Here is a 22,174-nt window from a genome sequence, read left to right as displayed (position 1 = left end):
ATGACATTATCTCAGCAAAACATATCAATGCACTTAAGTCAATTCTACAGGGCAGATATTCTGAAGTATTTCCAGGTTCCAGACACCTGAAAGTGAAATTCAGAAAAACATATATTGTTTCATAACAGCAACTACCAGTTATCACAATCCCATCTTCTAACCACAGACTATCTATTAGTTTAATTAGATTGTAAATTTTATTACAAAAGCATTCTCTTCAGATTTGATCAGGTGCAACATTTTCTTTTACAGCATCCAGACAAGGATGAATTTTTTACATTGTGCTGCTAAAACTGGATCTCCTATTTCTAATAGTAAAGCTTAAAAAATCATCCATCTTGTAATATTTTTCAATGCACATGTTCATTGAAATAGTGTCTTGGTTGGGGAGGATAACCTGATGTCATAGAAGTGTTACTTAACATCCTTATGAAACTAAGCCAAGCATATATACACAAAACAAAGGAATTTGAAAAAGGACAAAGTACTCAAAATAAAGCTGGCACTGTAAGAACCTGGAATTTAGCTGCTAAAATCTCTGAAGAGCTTGTTTTTTATCAAGGGCACAGAATACAAGTATCCTTTTCGTCTCTAATCCCAGCTGTTGCATGCCACTGAGAAGCACCAAACTTTAGACCTAAAATCAAGGCGGACTTGAATGAAAGGTTACAGGGAATCCAAGAGGAACACAAGTTAGAAACTGAGACAAAGTAATTGAATAACATTACAGAAAGCATGAGTTGCTGACAAACAATGATGTTCTGATTCACATTGGATGAAGCAAGGATCCTACAGAGAATAAGGTTAGCATTGCAGAAGTTAGTGCTACATGTATAGGGGGAAAAGTAAAGTCAAGAAAACAAGATCAAAATCAGTTGCAGTATTTAGAAATACTGCTTTGAAATCCTAGCAGTAACTTACGGATTTTTATGCAATTTTAATGTTCAAATTAGTAATTGGTACTGTTACAAGCAATTTGAAGCAAGTATTGCCTCGATTTAATAGAAGGAATTAATAGCATCTCAAAGCCTGTAGGCAATTGTGAGAAAACAGTTAATTTAACAAATCTAGAACTTTTGACTTTTAAAGCAAATGTAGTTTATCAGTTAGTTAAAGCAAATCTAAAATAATTATGTGAAGTATGACACATGAAGTAGCATCATAATCAAAACTGCATCAAATTCAAAGGAAGCATCTTACAAAAAAATTTGAAAAGAAAATACAGACAATTACTAGTTGCATTAGTTGTGACAAAGTAAGTAAAATCATTTGTTAAACCAAGGACATTTCATGGAACTTTATAAAAAAATCCTGTTTCAATAAGCTACTGTCCTTCACGCAGCTATTATTCCTACTGTTACCAACAAAACAGGCAAAGAAAAAAATAAATTTAAAAAACCCACAAAAGTAGATGTTGGAGATAAGCCAAGTAACTTAAAAAGAGGAGCTAACGAGTACACAGAAGATGCCAAAGCTGCTTTATTTTATGACCCTTAAAACACAATTGAGATCAGCTCAAATCATTACAGACTCTACCACTGAGCTCACCAACAGATCTGACACAAAGAAATGTTAAGTTTATGTTTCTCCTTCCAAACCTAATACAAAACAGTCCATCAGTTTTGTGATATATTGCAGACTTTATCAAGAAATGTTGCTACAGTTATCAGAAGGCATTAGTAAGAAGTATGATATGGGCCACAGACACCAAGTTTGATCCCCCCACCAAATACTTTAGCTCTAGATGAAGCATGGTGCTCTCTTTTCTTCATACAGAAAAGCAAAGACAGAGATATGGGGGGGAGGGGGGGGGCAGGCATAATCTGAGAGATTAATTATTTTAAAAAAGCTTTCACACCTCAAATAATAGCAAAATATGTCTGACACAGTGTTTTAGAGGACCTGACAAACGTAACAGTGCATGAATGTCTGGAAAATAGAGCTGAATAAACTGATCAAGAGATTGTACACTCTATTAGGCCTGCACAAGTGACAGCTAAGAAGGAGAGGAAATATGTTCTTTATCTCAGTATCTCTTTTCTCAGAAGGCTGGTCCTTTGCTTTCTAATGGCAGCTATCACTGCCTATCACTATTTAAGCCAAGAAACCATCTATTCTAACTTTAGGTACTCTTAGTACCTAAGATGCCCTGTTTTCTGTAACAGTGTATGGAACAACTCAAAAATAAATATGGCTCTATCCAGGAAAAAAAATTACCAAGGTTATACAAAATTTAGTAGTTTTCTTTACATTTTACATCTAGTATGTTGCTCGTGCAATACACTCATAAAATGAAAGAGCAAATATCACAATTTAAGTAGTCTTGGGTAGCTCAATCACTTTAAAAATATTGAGGTTTTAGTAAATGTAGAGAAGTTTAGTTTGCAAGCGTGGCCCCTTTCAGGCAGGTCTGGGCACAACTACTAAGCAGGGTATTAACACAGTGCAGACACACGGCTATTCCCATACAACACCAGAAGTGCTATATCCCTCTGCTTCTTAACTGATTAATTTGAATCTACTGCAAACTGCAAATTTTTGTTTGTTTTTGTTTGTTTGCTTTTTAATCCTTCTCTGGTTCCATGCCGTCCACAAACGTTTTCTTCCAAACACTCAGTGGAAGGCAGAGAGATACATCAGAATTGATTCAGTTACACAACTCCTCTTTTGATACTGTAAAACCAATTCTACTAATAGAGAAACACTGGCAGAAACAAGGGATAAGGTCTCTCTCGCATAGAGAAGAACACTTACAGTATTCAAACCAATGACAATTAAGAGGTTCTTACAGAACCTCATCTGTAAGACTGACTTCTACACCCTTTTTTCTTCACTTTGCAAGAAATACCAGGCCAAATTCCAACTAGCCCTCTTCAACTTCTATCATTTTTTTCCTCAGGAGACCACCCAAAATTACATACCCAAGCACAAACTGCATTTAGAAAAGAGATAGTTACAGTCTACCTCTTTCCTTTCCTCTCCTGTAGAGTGTGGCTTCCAAGATAACCCTTTTACTTCACACATCAGTGCAAATTCTTTCAGTATTTCAGAAAGAATTCTTTTCATTAAACCTTCTACTCCAAAGAAATCTCACCTGCTTAGGAGCTGCAAATAAGGCCATATTTTTCCATGAAGTTCTTTCTTTCTGATTTCTCAGTAAATGCATTTCCAGTTGAGCCAATAAGCAAGTACTTAGAAAAGTCTGTAAGGTATGACTTTTTGCAAAGGTCTGGACAATTTATGTATCACATTTCAAAACATTTATCTACAAGAATAACTGTTTTCCTGTACTGAAGATAGAAGAAAGGAGTCAAGGCTACATAATGACTGTGCCCCTTGCCACCTTTTCTAGAAACATACAGAATTGATATAAATTGATTTTCTCAAATCCACAAAAACAGCAACTTTCCATTTACACCACATGTTCCATTACATTGCTTACTTCCATTTCTACAGCAGTAAGTCTGAATTTTGTGATTAAATTATTTTTATCTCATACCCATTCCCCCCTCAAATCAATGCATATATTAGATTTCCAAGTGGAATTTTCCATGTTGATTATAATCATATCACTGCAAACAATGCAATGCAGTCACCTTGAATTTAAAGAAGGATTAGATTCTCTATTAAAAAAAAAAAAAATGTGTATATATACCTAGAGAGAAGAAAAGAAATAAACACAGCATTTTCTTTGACATTTGAGAGGTTTCATGTACAGCTGCTTTCTCTGCTGTTAGTCAATTTCTCTGCAAGTCTAATTAAAAAAGCTCATGTAATCACCCGAAGATTTACAAGACACTGTTTACAGGCCACTTAAAGGCAAACTGAAATTAGCAAAAGGAAAAGTGAAGGCCCAAAGCATCTGTCTGACAAAGTGAAAGCTTAATCAGCACTGGAAGCATGACTGAAGCTGGCTGCTTCTGGCAGTAAGGTTTCTCCCACATTCCCATATCCTTACAGATTCAGGGAAATACGTGCCACCTTTACCATCTATCATCTGGGTTCGGAGTCGTTACTTTAAGGCAATATGAAGTACAATGCATAGTCAAACAACTACAAACATAGGCTGCTAGCAGACTGCAACTAAGAATGTAATTAATAATGTGCAAGAAGTAATTAGCTGGTTTTGCCTTTATCAAATTTATTTACAAGACATTGTTATTTCAATCCATACTAAATTGCACTTTAAAAACTTAGAAGTTGAAAGAAATTATCAATTTTATCCTGATGTCCTGATGTTTCTCACCAAAAAAGTGTTCTTTGCAATTAAACCTCTGGCCTTTATTCTTCTATGAATACAAACACACAACTAGACACAGAAAAAGGTTGTGGTAAGATTAAGTAGGTATGTGTATTCAGATTGCAACCAATTAAAGGCTCAGTTTCTTTCAGATGCCTGAGCAACAGAAAAATTTTTACATATCAAGCTGAAACAAAATTCATCCAAGTCTACATATTTACTTAAGGCTTGTATTTTGAGATTCAATTCAAGCTGCTTCCTGGCTTTTTTTTAAACACAGCATGATGGTACAAGGCATTAAACACAACTACATCAGGTTCCCATCTAAAAGGAAATGGTTTGTGTGTCCTGTAAATCAAGCTTTGAAGCAAACTCTGTACAAAGAAAAAAGAAAGCCAGCAGTTAAACTAATTTTGCTTTTGATTTACTCATATGCTATTTATCATTGTTTAATTTAAACACACCTTCACCTATGAAAGCACACAGCTTTTAAACAGATTTACCTGCTTTTAAAATGTCTACTTCTAACGAAGAGAACTGACAAAGTTACATGAAGCTACCTGACCTAATATTGAAGATCACAGATACTTCAGAACAGTCTTAACTCAGAAAATGTCCTTTTCTTTTCCCCCATTGTTTTTGGGGGTTTGTCGTTCTGCTTTTTGGAGGGGGAGGTCGGTGTTTTGTTGTGGGGGGTTTTGTTTGTTTGGGTTTGTTGTTTTTTTCATTTGGAGGTTTTTTGGGGTATTTTGTTTTTTTTGGGTTTTTATTTTATTTTCATGGGGGTTTTTTGTTTATTCCCTTCAGAATACACTCAACAGTCTTTACAAGAGAGTATCAATAACATACGAAAAAGAAGAAGGGGCAAAATACATGGATTACTCCCAAAGAAAACAAGGAGCAGGGTGTTATTTAGGGTTGGGTTTTTTACGGTAAAAACATATACTATGACTATTAAATAACCAAGTCACTATTTTGGAATGTACTATAAAACCAAAAGGTCAGCAAAGTAAACAACTCAGACACTTAATATTTATTAACAAAACTTAAAACAAAACTTAAAACATTCCCTGTCATATAACCTGCTTTCCAGGTCACAAGATCACGGTCTCTATGCAAGCTGCATGGACAACAGATGAAGACAGAAACAAAGCAACAGAAGAACGTAAGGGGAGCGAGAGGGCAGTATGAAGACAGATTCACTTTAAAGATCTAATGAATACAACTTCAGTGTAAACAGCATTTCTACCCCTCCTGTCGTTTTCTAAATGATAGTATGTCCATTTCAACATTTTTGACCACTGGCTGATTTTCTCCATTCTAGGACCAGATCCTAAGGAAAGTCATAAAGTACTTATCTTCAAAAACTGCATGGACTGCAAGTGTGAATAGGCCCCTCTGCTACTTGGATTATTCACCATATAACTTTCAATACTCTTAGGTGACTGTAAATTGTTCTGTAAAATATTTTTGGTATTCATTCAATATTGTTTTGTCACAGTTACAGAAAAGAAAAAACAATAACCTCTGCAGAACTCAACACATTTCTTTCACACAAAGGTTTAAGTTATAAATTAATCAGACTAGATTGCTGTTTAATTCAAAAGGAAGAAATCCGGTTTACACTACTAAATGGATTAGAGCAGGTTTAAGAGAAGGAAATCCGGTTTCACTATGAAGATATACCTCTTGAAACTTATATATCTTTTAAAAGCTGTCATCCGCAGTCTCAACCTGCAGCAGAGATTCTCTCTCCTACATGGCCATCAAGTGACAGAAAATATATAAGATATAAGCACTGACTGAAGTTACTTTTTTATGAAGTTACTCACTTTCCACAGGCAAGTGTTATCATACATAAAGTTAAAGAAAAGTTACTGGATTCTTTAAAAGGCCCAGGAGAATTTCAGGACTTCCATATGCTACATAACAACATGTGCTCCAGATTCTACTTCTATAACTCTAAAAGAAACTGTCGCACTGGGTCAGCACCAAGTTGAAAGCACTGATCAAAAAGGGTGTCTTACTAAAAAGTTCAGAACTGTGCAAGTTCAGCGCATGTTAAATGCTTTATGGGGATTCGTATTACTTAAGAATACGATCCAAAGTGTATGGAGACTTTCCTTTTCACCCTCCTTCCATTGAAATTGCAGATGTGGAGGAAAACAAAAGAAAGGAAGTACATTCATCGCATAGAGCTACTTGAGCAAAAGGGCTTTCTGAACAATGGGCCGTAATGATGTAGTCTGAGGTGGTGCTCCATTTTGGTGAACATTTAAAAAGTAACTACACCGTCTATTCGCCTGTAGTCATGCATCCTTTACTAATATACTTTCTGCCGACAGATATATGTATATAAGCATGCACATTTTAATTATTTGAGTGATTTATACATAATCCTAGAAGGGTGTATGGTTAGAGTCTTGGGTTCAGACAACATACGGTACCAACACTGTGCCATAACGCTCGCTCTGTCTGCGCTACGGGGGTTTCCAGAGTTTAGGGACGCCAGCGGAAAAGTCAGCCCAAAGCCGCCCGGGAAAGGAAGACGCGCCCGCTTCGGCGTTCGACAAAGTGCGCGGCGGCTGCCCGGAGCGCCGAGCACCGCCAAACTTTCACCCCGCCGGCAACGCCCGGCCGCTGCCCGGCCCGGAGCGCGGCTGGCGGGAGAGCCACACGGCCGCCGCCGCTCCCGTCTCCCGGGCAGCGCCCGCGCACGGGCTGCACCGCCGGCTCCGCGGACGAGCCCGCCGCCGCGCCGCGCCGCGCAGCCCGGCCGCCGCGCCCCGCCCGCCCACAGGTGTCTCCCCGCCGCCGCGCCCGCCGCCGCCGCGCCCCGCCGCAGGTGAGGAGGGCAACTTCCCAACTGCGGGGAGCGCGGGCCGCCCCGCGGGTGCGACGCCGCGCCCCGCCCCTACCTGCAGCCCGCGCCTCCGCAGGATGCCCGGCTCGTCCATGCCGGCGCTCCGGCGCGCTCACGCCGCGCGGCGCCGCCTGGCCATGCCGGACCGCCCGGAGCCCGCTCCGCATCCCCGCAGCTGCCGAGCGCTGACATCACGCCCGCGCCGATTGGCGCCGCCGCGCACGTGACCGCCCGAGGTGCGTGCCCCGGCAACTTCGGGACGCAGTCCGGCCGCCGCGCCCGCCGCGCCCGCCCCGCCGCGGGCCCGCCGCCCGGGCAGCCCGGGCCAACGGAGCCATGGAGAACGAGTTTGCCTCCACTTGCAGGACGGAACTGCAGCGCTGCTATAACGGCGCCGCGTAAGAAGCCGCGCCCCACTGGATTCCCATGTGAGGCTGCGGAGAACCCGCCGAGAGAGGACGGATTGTCTCGGGGTGCAGGCACCGCGGCCAGCAGGTCCGGCTGTGACCTTGGGCTTGTCGCCCGAGGGCCTCTCATCAGCTCAGCTGACCCGACTGGTGGAAGGAAAACTCGTCTCCGTCAAAAACTAGGTGCTAGCTCCTTAAAGGTTATGTCTGAAAGCACAGATTTTAAGGAGCAAAACAGCGGTGGGAGTTTTCACATCTGCCAAGCTGCTGGTTAAACAGATCACTGATTTCACCCCCCCTCCTCCAGCCCGCAAAGGCTGTCAGCGTACTATTAGCTATTCACCCATTAACAGCCTAAGATGAGGCAATGACAATCACACCCTTAAATCTACTATGAAAAAGAAATATTGATTTCCTGTCATACTGCATCATTTTGAGAAGTAGTCCATGTACATTCCATAGTAGTAAAACCTGCCAGGGGCAAAGGCATTTAGAACAAAAAAAATATGAAGGATTGCTGAAAGGATAAAACTGAGAGTATAAGCTTATCTGAAGAACAGAAAAAGAACAGGCTGCTGTATTCCCTGTCCCCAGCTCTCAACTCTTCCTCCATATGACTGAAATGCATTAACATTATTGTTTTACACTTGATACAATTTAAAAATATATAATTTCTGCTATTAAGCTAGATTTCTCTGATACTTCCAACTGTATTATTCTAAAAAGCAGTCAATTTTATCTAAGTTACACAGTCACATTAACTGAACATGTTTTCTCCTTCCTGTCCCTCCATGTCTCCAGCTCCAAGTGCATCCATCAGATTTGGTCAATGGATTAAAACTGAGCCATCACAGACTTCAGTTACAGGATTAGAGCAGTACTTTAGTTAAGAAAGGAGATACTCATACTGACCAAAACTCCAATTCCACAAGAGGGAGACAAGGAAAATCAAACACACTGATAGATTTACAAATCTGTAGGCCAGAAGGGGATATGCAACCATCCTGCCTTCCTCTGTAACAAATGCTACTCATCCCTCCTGAATTCATTTTTCAAGAATAGCATCTCCTCAAGCAGCATGCTGACCCTAGCGAAAACTTTTTTGCTTTACAGAATCAAACTGAGAAGTGACTAGATTCCCTCACCTGCTTGAAACAAAGGGGGAAAATGCTACATTATCTCCTATGGGATCCATCCAATATTCCTGTTTTGCCTTTTCCATTTCAAAATGCCAGCTTCCTTCTTCTGATAACACTTTAAAACTTTATCCCAATCATTCACATCCATGTTTTCCTCACATAGGATCTCTTCTGTGTTTCTGTTTCCAAAAACAACAGAGGCAAACAAATGACAATCTAAATGCTGTTACATGCTTCCAGTAAGAAGCATGTAACAGCATTACAAAATTTAATTAACCAAAGACTGTCAAGTTTCAAGGGTGAGAGGCAAAATCTTACCACTTGTCTCTCATGACACATTGCAAGGCTGTTTGCATTTTTACACCCAATCTTTATAGATATTGCACAAGTTTTATTTTTATCACTCAAATACAAAATCTCCCAATGCTCAATTTATCAGTTCCTTTAAAGGTAAATAATACTGAAGTGTAGTTAGCTTGAGTCCAACCATCATTTCAGCCTAACTGTGTATTTAACTGTGTATGTATGAATTAAAAGTACCCCATGCCATCTAGCTCAGAGGTCACTATTGGAACAACAGCATATGAAAGTCGTACCATCAAGTAATGTGTCACTGACAGGCACAGATGCAAGAAGTCCACAACTTAACAAAACACCTCAAGTATCACAGAAGCCATAATTTCATAGCAGGACAATTTACAGAAAGGATTACAGGCAGACAAAGCACAGATGTACATGCATGAAGAAACTATCCAACTACAGAGTGCAAGTGTAACATATTTTGCAATATGCTGAAGGTCTTTGGTACAGCTACCTAAGTAACACTGGAAGGCAGAAGAATGAAACAAATAAAAGACTACCTTCCAGTAGAAGATAACATAAATCCCAAATAGAAGAGTATAAACTACCTTTCAGTAAGAAATGCATTCACTATCAATTCTAGAAGTGGCATTTTCCTAGGCTTGTGCTGCATTTTATAAAGGTGTATTAGAAGGAACTGAAAGGCAGATGTTTGCAACATAAGAAGGAAAGCATCCACTGAGTTTTCTCACAATTTATTATTGTAGTTATTGCCTCTTTAGAAGGTGCCAAAAGTGCGTGTTTAAAATGTTTAATGTTTAAAAATGTACATAGCGGAGTTTTTTCTGGAGGCTTTTATTATTTTCAGATTATTATTTCAGTTATATTCACCATCAAAACCATAGCAGGTAAGATTGTGCTATCTAAGACTTTGTGTTTTAGAAGAAGAATCCATGCTCTTTGAAACATTTTAATGTAATTATCCTTATATTTATATATACAAAATACAGCAAAATACCTCACATATTGTTTCACATCACTTGTAGCCGATAGGCTCCATTCAGTTTTACAGGCATCACAAAATAAAACATGTACAGTTGTCCTGGATTAGGGCAAATCTGGGAGCAAACCTCCAAAAGGGCCCCCCCAGAAAGCAAACCCACATGGCCCCTACTCGCACAACCAGTTCGAGAATATTTCCTCAGGGAGAAGTGGAAAAAAAGCTGTTTATTTAACAGGCAAAGCATTCCCCAGCACACAAAATGAACAATACCAGATGACAAAACTCATTTGTCGCTCTGAAGAGATGACAAACTCCGAAAGTCTCTCTGGGGGTGGTGTCTGTTACCGGTGCCCCGGCGCTGGGCAAGGCTGCTGCTGCCCAGAGCAGCCCCGGTGAGCCGCTGAGCGCCAGCGCGCCGGGCTCCCGGCTCCAGTCCGGAGCAGGCTCCAGCGGATCCAAGAAAAGGGAAAGGAAACCAGTCCAGGGAAAACTTGGGCTGCCTCGGCTAGCTAAACTAACTAAAAAGCAAAGGAGTGCTGCATTCTGCCCTGTCCGTGCCCAGACAGCACAGTGGAGTTCTGTGTCCAGCAGACTGGGGAGGAGTGAGTGCAAGCTGATAACAAACTCTGTGCTTCTTCTCCCCGCCTTTGCTCTCAGAGCCAGCCTTGAAGGCACAGAACATAGTACCCAGCATAAACAGAACACGTAACTGGGGATACAAGCATCATAACATCCCACACACGCAGTGTATGAAAAAAAAACTTCTTTTTTCCTTACCCCCCCATCAGGGAAGGCAAAATTATTTTAGGAAAACTGTAATCAATCTCCAATTTTGCCAAAAATTTTTCTCCCCTATAAATGAAGCATTTGACCTGATTAAATGTGAAGGATGTTTCAGAATTAATTTAGACACATACTCCTAAGCCCATGTTTATTTAAAGCTGCAAAGAAACATGGTAAAAGATATTTTTCAGGACAATTACATAAATCTAGTAAATTTGTATCTTCATTCAACTGCCACTTTTTTGCACTAATCATACAGCTTCACTTAAAAAATATTACTGATTGGCAAAACAAGAAAATTTAGAAATCACTGTAATTACTGAAATCAGCCAATCAACCAGAGAAAACCTAAGCATGCAAAACTATATATGAATATGTAACTAGAGTTTTACAATGCAGATTTAATTTAAATCTAATTTTATGCATACACATATCCCATGTGTGGCTGCCACTCTCATACTACACATGGTAGTAGCACATGATAAATCATAATAATTATGCACCATGAAAAAACTAATTTGTACTCTGCCCCTAAATCTATCTCTGTCAGGTCTATTTCCTATATCTTAAATACTCTGCAGCATCCAGTTACCATCACTGAGTTTTAAAAATAATTATTTTCTTCCTAAATGTGAGAATTCATATGCTTAAAATAGATAAAAAGCAATGAAATAATTGCCTTATATTCTGATAACCTACTACACAAAATAACAGGAACTTTTTTCCAGCACAGGTAAAAAGGGAGCTGTTCATTGTATTTTTGTCCACTGATAAGCTATTCAACTAACTTACTAGAAAAATTAAAGTATTGCCACCACCATAATTTCAGAAGTCAAGCCAAGTGGACAAACTACAGATACCTGGAAATTATTAACATTAATTCTTATGCAGCCTTTTACTAAGCTGCATTAGAGATGAGAGAACAATTACAGTATGCCTGAGCATGTTCCCCTGGATGTTGTAGCTACAATGGGTTTGAAATAAACTCCTGCAAACACTGCTTTTGTAGTTTTGAATGGAGTACAGCCCCACAGTAATGGACCTGGGGTTCTGGTCCATGGCAAGTTGAACATGGGCCAGCAGTTCTCTGGCAGCCAGGAGGGCCACCCTTGTCCTGTGGGCATCAGGGACAGCATCGCCAGCCGGGCAAGGGAGGGATTATCCTGCTCTGCTCTGCTCTGCTCTGCTCTGCTCTGCTCTGCTCTGGGGCGGCCTCACCTCGAGTGCTGGGGGCAGTTCTGGGTGCTACAGTATAAAAAAGACAAAAAGCCATAAGAGAGTGTCCAAAGGAGGGCAACAAAGATGGTGAAGGGTCTGGAGGGAAAGCCAGAGTAGCTGAGGTCACTTGGTCTGTTCAGCCTGGAGAAGAGGAGACCTAGGAGAGAGTCTACAATGTCCTCACAAGAGGAAGCAGAGGGACAAGTACTGATCTCTTCAGTCTCATGACCACTGACAGGACTTGAGGAAAAGGCATGAAGCTGTCAGGGAGGTTTAGGTTGGGTATTAGAAAAAGTTTCTTCCCCCAGAGGGTGGCTGGGCACTGTAACAGTCTCCCCAGGGAAGTGGTCACAGCACCAGCCTGAGAGAGTTCAAGAAGTATTTGGACAATGCACTCAGGCAAAGGGTGTGACTCTTGGAGTGTCCTGCACAAGAGGAGGAGTTGAATTCAATTATCACTGTGTGTCCCTTCCCCGCCAGATTATTCTGTGCTTCTGCAGTAGTTTAAAGAATAAACTGTCAAGAGAAGACAACATTACAGTTCCACAAAGGAGTTCAAGGTTATTTTTCTGAATGGTCATAAAAGAAATTGAGCCACCTTTATGTTCCACACCAAAACAATCATTCTCTGCATATGATTAAGAAATAATCTAGATAACGTTCTGTAGTATTCTGAAAAGAGTTTCAGTTTCTAAAGGAATTCTACACTGAGTATTTTACACTGAATTTCAAACACCCAATGCAAACACAGTACGTTTTTTTTTCTATTACATACACATAAAAAAAATCTCTAAAGGCATCACCCAGAGGTTTTCAGCTGTCCCATGCATATATACTCACATCAAACCATCCTACTGTTACTCCACAATGCTTTGGGGAAAAGGTTTTCATTACAATCTTAGTGGATACCAGGTCATTGTTGGAATCTGTGGGTATTGATGATTCCGAGATTGTAGAAAGTCTCTGTCTTTCTGCCCCGTTGCCAAAGAAGAAGCCATAATTCGTCTGTGCTGTTTTCAAGGTTGTTTATTCTTGCTTATCTCTAACATGTTCTGCTGCCCTGCCGCAGGTCTGTCCTACATGGCAGCGTGTGGGGCTCTGCCTCTCAGTGGGATGTTACAAACATTATATACCAGAAACTACCTGTGCTGTATTTACAATAATGTGCCAATATCTGTCATCTACGTTGAACAGTGTGTCCCCAGCCTAAACCAATAGAAAAATGCCAACACCACAGTGAAACATGGAGGGCATGAAGAAGGAGGAAAAGGACAAGACACACCCAATTTCCTCCATCTTGTCCCCTTTGAACCCCTAATCTAGAAACCTAAAATTTTACTTTTGCACCTGTGCCACACTTAATTATTACTCATATCAAACACTCAGAGCTTTTAATTAATCCTGTGAGATTGAAAACTCCTCTCCATGGACAGAGATCACAGACAGTGTCTCTGGGGGCTCTGTACAGGGGGGTTCCTGACCCCTGCCAGGGTCCCAGACCTGCCACGGCAGCCAGAGGGAAGCCCTGGATTCCCACAGGTCATCATCACAGGATGTCACAAAAGCATGAAAGCAAAAGCATATGCGGTGCTGGGAGATGAAAGATGAGCATATATATATTTTTTAAATCAATCTGATAGAAGTGAAACAAAAGGGAGGTGAAACAAAATGAAGATCACCTTTAAAGAATTTTATACAAATCAACATCTAGCCATCTTAAGTATGTCAAAAACTTATAGTATCACTCTGCACTTTCACACAACCCAAGAGTTTAATACAATGTTTTTAATGTTATCTGAGGAGAAAAGGGTTATGGAAACAATTCTTTCCATCTGCCTCTTGTTCTTTCAAGTTCTGGAAGCTTTGTTATCTGTGAACTGTCACTGAAATTGGCTACAGCATCAGAAGTAAGACATTTCGTCAAAATTAGCAGCAAAAATTGACAGACTAACACTTAACACCGTCACAGAGATAAGGGATGCTGAAGTCTTCCTGAAGCCACAGATACCTTCTCAGCCTGTACATCTAGACTAGAAAACAGAACTGTAGGTCTGCAATATATTTTTCAAGAATTTTCTAATACAACCACAGGAAAGGCTGTTGTTTCAGTATTAACAGGAAAGTATTTAAGATACTCAGTCAGTGCAGGAATATAGGCCAGCTTTATCACCAATTACTCTAATGGGGTGATGAAAATCCTGTACTCAGTTTTCATTATTTATCTTCCAAGACTTTATTTACCCATAGAACCTATGCAATGATATCATACGAAGTTGCACACTACTTTAAGAAATTGAGAAAGTAATTCTCACACTTTAGAGTGTTAGGAGCTAAAGTTGCCTTGTCCAAATTTGAGATTGATAAAGTCAATTTATTAATAATTATTAAAATACATTGAAACTCTGAGAAATGAATGAATTTAATAGAATCAAGTTACATCCTTAACATCATAATCAACTACTAACAAGGCCCAGTAATTCATACACAATTTTAGACACTGTGAGCAATACATATTTTTACTATTTAAAGTGGAAAGATTACAGTATTTCATCCATATAGCCATTTATGTTCCTGTATATATCTGCCTTATGTCCCTTCTGAGAGCCTAGAAAAAGTGCAGAATAAATGTTCCATGTGAAACCAACAGCTCCCTTTCAGGGTGGAACATGCTAACTCACCACTTCCCAGAAGAAAACAGACATGCTCCACCAGCCAAATGTTTTCAAGGCACCTCTGAGTCCCCAGCTACAGCACTGAGAAGGCATTGCTAACCTGACAATAAAACCATGAGTTCTCACCAGTTTTTTCCTCTATCCTCCTTCAGTATTACAATCCTACCCACACACAAAGTGCATTACTCTCTTTTACACTCTTCTATGCTTCAGAAGTAAAGACTTCAGGGCAATAATCACTGCATAGATTGATTCAGCATCATTTAATTTGTGTTCCACTTCACAACATTACACAAACATACATTCAGGTAAGCCAGGTTGGCTTCCCGAGTGTCCAAGATATACTCCAACTACCAGGTCCAGCAATGCATTAAGAGACAGTTTATTATTCTTACTGTATATTACTAAGTATATAGATCACAAGCAGCAAAAATTCGAGATTCCTCAGTTAGCAAGACTCTAATTCTCTTCTTCTAGAGCTGATAAAGCTGCACAAGTTGCAAACCACAGTAGACGGGTAGAACAATTTATTACACTTAAGGAAGTAGGGTTGATTGCTGCTGTTTATTAATAAAAGGAAACATTACTGATTCTGTTACTTATATTTTAAGGTTCTTGAAAATGAAGTACTTTATGCCATGAAAGCACACGTACAGTGCCAACAGCCAGCATTACACACGCAGGAATGGACACAAGCCATGGAGAGCAGAGGTACACGCTGGGTCTTCTCGCCACCTGCCGGACAACATCCTACTTCCACCAGCTTGTTTCTGTGTTCACCACTCATTCCAAGGGGGTAATTTGTTACCTTAGGTAATCAATCCCTCATGATAATATTAGAAGAAAAATAACTGTGGCAGGAGAAAACCAAATTTTCAAATAGGTTACCTAAATAAGTTAATAAATTCCTCTTTCAGTGACAGAACACAGAAGATGGTTCACAACAGAAATGCCAGCTTCATCCATTTTGCCTTTTTCATCAAATACTGTGTTTCTTCCTCCAGCATAGGTATATCATCAATTAAAAAAAGGCAGTCAGTCCCCCAAATCTCTACATCTTCCATAATTACACAATAACATAAAATAAATTCCTTTCTGAAACGACAGACACATTGTGAGTACAGTCTGAATCTCTCATGGGTCACCTTCCAACAAGAACGGAGATACACATATAATGTTCTCTCTTTTTTCGAAAGTTGCTGAACTATTTGTCTCAGTATCTCCTCAAAGAAAACCTAACATCACACATACAGAAGCTACGCCATTTTTAATCTTAGAATTTTAAGTGCCACACATACAGCTATGTTTTCAGAGAACAAACAAAAACCCCTCTGAGTTGAGGCTTTTCTAACAATCAGCTCAGTGAAATATTTCAGATTCTATACATGGAAAAGGAACCAAATTCTTAAAAAAAAAAAAAAAAAGAAAAACCAAAAAAAACCTCATGGCAAAATAGTAATAGCAATTACATTCAGAATAATCCCTGTTAGACATTTAGAAGTTTGATTCTCAAGTGAAATCAGTAGTAGGCAAGCTCCACTCCAAGCAAAATTATCAAACTTTCGCAAGGTTTAAGTTCTTGTTTTGAGATCACTCTAAACAATGATGCATCTAATCTCCTTTATCTTGATGTCCCATTTTCCTTTTTAGAAGTGTTTAATCTCATCACTTGGAATAATGCATTGTTTTCTCAATGAGATAATATATTATGGTATTTTCTCTTAAGGACACATAATTTTTCTTAATGTGTTTTGGCTGTTTCTTCCACTATAAGATTCAATACTTTCTACTATACATGGTCCGGCTACTTCACAAAACACTCTCCTTCATAAGGGAGAAATTGTTAAGCCTTTCAACATTCAAATTAATTCAGAATATAGTTTACCTTGCTGAAGTCTTGACTCCCTATGGACAGAAATTCCATTACAAATCAGTGAAGTAAGGAAGTCCGGAATAAAAGGGAACATTCTCCTAATGATCACTAGTTGCAATCCTATATTTAATAGGTAGAGGACATATAACAAGCACACTAAAAAGATTTATTCACAGTTACAGTTTTCTGGAAAAGCAACTTCATGCTAGGAATGTTTGTTCAGGATATGCTCTTACTTGAAAGAAAAATTTTTTATGAGAATAATGAAATACACTGAGATCCAACTCCACTGTAGGCTAGTTCTCTTACTTAACTTGATTTTTTCTTCCTCATTTACAGCAAGCAGTCTCATAGTTCAACTTTGTTTCTTACCACCTTCATCCTCTCTCAAATAGACAACCCATCAGATTGCAAAAGAAATCTGTGATCAGGCAAGCAAATATTATTACTATGAAATTATTCCATGCTTACAAAGCCACCATCATTTCTGAATTTAACTGACCAAATACTGAGCATTTTCCATTGTACCACATAATCACAGTTATTCTACAATGATCAAGAGGTTAAATGCATCCATGAGAGAGTAGCAGTTAACCAATCTCCTGCTGATTATTATATCTTCTACTCAAGTGACATTAGGTCAGCTTGAGCACTTACCTAGTTTCTTAATCTCTGCAACACCATTGCATATAAATAGATGTAATGATCTTACTGTACTATTACCTTATTAGAAATCTGATAAAACTGGATAGAGATATGCACCACAATTTGGCATACTGGGATAAAAGTCAAAAAAAAAAACCCCAATACTTTCTAGCTTTACTGAGATGACAACAGAGTTGATGCTAAAAATCATCAGTCTATTGCGGCAGGGTACAGAAGAGGTAAGCAAATGCAATGACCATTTCACACCAGTGAAGCCAGAACAATTTAAAGCACCATTTATCAGAACAAGAGAGAGACTGCAAGAATACTAACACGTATGGTATGATATGGTAAAAAATATTGAAGTCCACATTCCCACCTGCCTCCACAGGACAAAAGTGCATTTTACAGTAACACATCTTGTGTCACATGAATGTTGAAGAAAGTCTGACTAAAAACCAGAGTTACAAATACCCAGCAGCACATGTCAAAGCCAACTGTGGCGGTCAACCCACTTAAAGTTTCAGGTCAGTAAAACAGCAGTTGCTTTTAAACCTAAAATTGTGAGATCAGAAGTAGCAATACACCATCCAACACAAAAGTACTCTGTTGTGTGTTTCAGAAAATTCTTGCTGGATACCTTTGCTTTGTGGAACTTAAAAAAAAAAAAAAAAATAAATCAATGAGGAGGAATGTTCATTCTCACCAGACATTTGGAAAAACTACATTTCCCCACGTTGGTCCAGTGCCTGTAAGTCAGCAGTATAATTCAATTCAGTTTGAGTCTCTTTGTTTTGAGAGTGACAGGAATCATCAGAACCATCGGAGTACTTCAGGATGAGAAATGAGAGATGCTGTTTCCAAACTGTCTGCTTCCCTCTCCTGCTACATTACAGGCACTTCGTAAGTACAATAGGCATGAGAACATGTCAGCTAACAGGAAGGAAAATAAAGATGTTACTTCATTACTTCACCAATTTAGAATTCTGTCCTATTTAGTTATTGTTTAATATAAGGATGCTGCTCCACAGGGAAAAAAAAAAAAAAATTAGCAGAAAGGAATATGTCTCATGAGCTTCCAAACAATCCCATCATTTTAGACTTTACTAGGAAGTTCAAAGAATTTTAATATCTGCATCTTTGTCAACTGAAACTGCCAAATCATGGATCAAGTTTTCTATAGCAATAGCAACACTAGGAATAAAATTTTTACAATGCTAAAAATTAAGTCTCTTAACAACATAGAGTATCACTATTAAAATTCAGGTCAGTGGAACAGGAACTTGTCCCCTACCCCATTTTTTTTTTTTAATTAATCAACACATTCTAATTATGAATGAGTACCAAATTCCTAAGACTGCTAAGAACATTGCCTTATAAGAACACCAAACAACACCCTAACCTACTAGGCTCACCCACACCACACGGGGAACTCTCACTTTGAGGTTACCAACACTTCTTCCTTTAGATACTGAATGCTGACCAAAGTATAGACAGCAGTTCTCCAACACTCATCACATTTTCCCCATGCCCACTTTACCTCAGTATATTTTGAAGACAGAGCTGTGATTATAATTAGTTTAAACTTCCATTACGTACTTCTGATACTGGAAATCAGATCAATCAAATTAGATTCATACATGAGCACACAACTCCTCAAGCAAAGGAAGATGTTCTTGCAACTTGTTGTTTACTATTTTGTCATTAAATGTTACAAACTGTAAATGTATCAGTGTTTCAATTAATATGCTAATTAACAGATAATGAATTCACAATAGTCTGCTTTTTGTGACCAGAAGGAACAGAAGATAGTATGGAACAGGAGACAGCATTATGGCCAAATTTTCCTCAATCCTTCCAAATGTCAGTCATTTTTCCAGTTTCTTCTTGCTCTTCATATCCTTTCTAACCTCTTAATCCCCCTTCCACTTCCACACCTATAAATCTCCTAAGGAGCTGCAGAACCTTTTGATCTAAGGCCAAAGAAGTTCATCACTATATTCTTGAGTTTTATCCCTTGTTAATCACAGGTTATCATTTTATGCAGTTATCCTCTAAGTCCAACAACAAGCTGAGAAAGTTTGATTCCCAGAAAGGCATCTAAACTTCAAACACTATAAATGATTACACATTGATTTCTTCTGGTCATATAGTTTACTGTGAAATACCACTACTCCTTTGTCTCTCATGTGGCCAATTCTTCCTGGGTGAAAAGTTCACTTTGGTAACACTTCCCATTTTCCCACTTTCTAAGTCATACTGGCAACACAATTCTAGATGACATTTTATGATAACCATCACTAACACCACACACAGACAACTCAAGCATTACAAAGCAGACAAAAATAAGCCCTTATTCAGAGCCACTACTAACACACAGTCAGAAGCTACAGTTATCACCTCTGGGTGATGCACTATATCTAACCTAGCTTACATGATCTCAACCATGAGACATCCTCAGCTGACAAAAATTTTAAGCCCTAGATTCTTGATTATCTAAAACTAGAAACTGGTCCCAGTGAGCCTTTTCACCATTCATGGTAAATCTCTCATGAAGGAAGAAGACTGTTACATGGGACATATGCAAAACAGAAGCATGGTACTCATATATAGCTTAGCTCCTACATGTATTTGTTCTCTACTTGTTCTGTACCATTGATAGGATACAGAGGAGGGTTATATGTACATTCAGCTCTAATAAACTGTGCAACATCTCCTTTCAGTTCTTTCTCGTGCTCAATACATCCTGACAACTGGAAGCTAACTGAAGCTGATGGGAAGTGACCTACTTCACCACAAAGGGGGTATTTTTGAAAAACACTGCATAGGCTCGCAGGACTTTTTAACCTGGGTTAGCCATCTCTGAGAGATTATTATTTTACCTACTTTTTCCATTATTCTTTAACTAATGATAATTTGCAGCACAAGCTGTATTCTTAATTCTGAGAAATCACAAGCTCTTTCTGGGAGAAATGTCAACCCCAGTCATCACCATATCTTGATTTTATCCACACCCAAGAAAAAGCAAGAAAAGTATAGGAATTAATAAAGCCACTAATTTTAATCAGATGACTTAGGAAAGGATTCAGTATCTAGAATTTTGTCAAGAAATTGCATCTACAGTTTTGTTCTAAATTCAAGTACACCATGACTATTTTGAAAACAATGATAGAGACAAGCAGAGATTCATTTGTATTTATGGAAGAGAATACCCCGTCACCAACTTCTTGCATCACGCTGTCAAAGTATTATAGTTTCACAGCTCTGGACCAGGTCTCCTACAGCCTTTTGCTGTGTACAAATACAAAGCATATAGGCATGTCTATGAAGAAGCATGTTCACTTCCCTCTTGCTACTACTAAATTAGATCTATCCACTGGATTAGAACTGCAATTAAGTATTTGTTAAAAGGCAAATACAGACAAAGAAATAAGAATGCAAATGCATATTCATGGGTTAGAAAATAATGGAATAAAATACACAAGGGAGAACAACTCTCTAGTCTTAAAAAGTTAGAAGCAATTGAAGCACAGAAAACCTGCTATCATTACTTGACAATTTTAGCATTTCATAGGAATAAAACACAACATTTTAAAAATATTTTCTGTAATTACTCTTAGATGTTAAGCTTATTTTAAGTTAAATAAGATATGATTTTCAACTTTATACAGTGGTTTAGCATTCAAGCTATTTCCTCAGTTCAGATTCTGTTTCTCTAGTCTAGCTAACTATTTGGGGAGATTAGAGATAACAAACCAAGATTAGCTACTTTGGCAATTTCTATTATATTGCACTTACCACACTATTATATAGTTTTTGTGTTTCTCACAAGTGCCACCTTGTACTTGTGCTGCATTAACTGTCAGACTATTAATTACCTGCTCACACTCAAGCATTCAAAACCTGAATCCCTGGACAGAAAGAACCCAAGTTTCAGATACAGTTTCCTTTTGCTTTCATGGAAGTTTACTTAAAAAGAAGTTCAGCTACACCTGATATTCATCATATAAAACTGAACACAGACAATTAGTGATTTGAAAAATTTCCTACAATTCCAAATAAAACATTTAAATAGAAGTCTTTTTAAATTACATGGGTTGACTAAGAATAATTGATACTGTCATTCGCTTATCTAACCAATTAGTGCTTCTAAAGAATGTATTTTATTTGTTAGCTATCATTTATTATCTATGCTGTAATTTTGCAGCTTCTCAGACAACAAACGTCTTACATCTGGGGAATAAAACATACAAAAGGGTGTTGGTGTGCTGTTTGAATACATGCAATTACTGCTAGTTAAGTTCTAATTAGCATAATTAGTTTTGAAACAGTTCCCATAATAACTGTCAACATTATGTCAATTTAGCTGAAGTTAATGGCATATTTAACAAAGACACACTTACTCATTTTCAGTATTATACTATTTAAAAGAGAAGAAGAGGCAAAGCTCTTTCTGAAGAAGTAGAACTTAGTTTTTTCATAGACATTGAACACTTTTTATGTTTTTTCCTTTCAGCAATCCAACTTATAAACAAGTAGTTAATATAATTAGCCCCCTCCAGTTTCTGTAAGACCATTCTTACAAATTAACACTGATAAAATGGCAATAAAAAGCAACTGAAGTACAGATGTTTGCAAATAAAGTCTTCTGTTGTTTTGGGGAAGGCAGTTTGCAGGGGGATGCCTGGTTTGGAAGGGGGAAGAAATCAAGAGGTAAATCCTGTAAAATACACAGTAGTATGCTAAAAAGTAGCAAATGTTTCCAGTCAGACAAAAAATACCTTCACTGCTTAATAGGAAAGGGCATAAAGCATTCACAAAGGCCAATTTTACTGCTTTTCTAGTTTTGATGTTACTAGAAATTATTTCCAAGTACTAAAAGATGACCCATTATTAAACTATAGTCATTTCATTGGCATCTTTTACATTTCCATGAAGAAACCATATGCTTTTCAGAGTCTAATTTACTTCATGCTGTATACTCATCTCACACAACAGAAGGAATAGCCAACTTAAGCTCAATACTTGTCA

General features: G+C 38.5%; 1 protein-coding gene across 9 annotated transcripts in view; it reads right to left on the bottom strand.

Moving 5' to 3' along the window:
• MAST4 (microtubule associated serine/threonine kinase family member 4) overlaps nt 1-22,174 on the bottom strand; it is a 278,548-nt gene that overhangs the window by 167,743 nt on the left and 88,631 nt on the right. Inside the window, exon 1 of one of the 9 annotated variants that reach the window (XM_072922411.1) lies at nt 7,159-7,655. The exons of 6 other annotated variants lie outside the window; for them this stretch is intronic. In XM_072922411.1, the coding sequence (XP_072778512.1) occupies nt 7,159-7,640 (482 nt within the window). In that variant the 5' untranslated portion in view covers nt 7,641-7,655. Of the gene's footprint in view, nt 1-7,158; nt 7,656-22,174 lie in introns of those variants that run through there. 2 more of the 9 variants (XM_041711475.2, XM_030258927.4) reach the window with 2 other exon arrangements.

Source organism: Taeniopygia guttata, chromosome Z (genome assembly GCF_048771995.1).
Source record: "Taeniopygia guttata chromosome Z, bTaeGut7.mat, whole genome shotgun sequence".
In the NCBI taxonomy this organism is placed as follows: Eukaryota; Metazoa; Chordata; class Aves; order Passeriformes; family Estrildidae; genus Taeniopygia; species Taeniopygia guttata.
The sequence above is the reverse complement of the archived record's forward strand: the minus strand, read 5'-3'. Positions and strand labels throughout refer to the sequence as shown.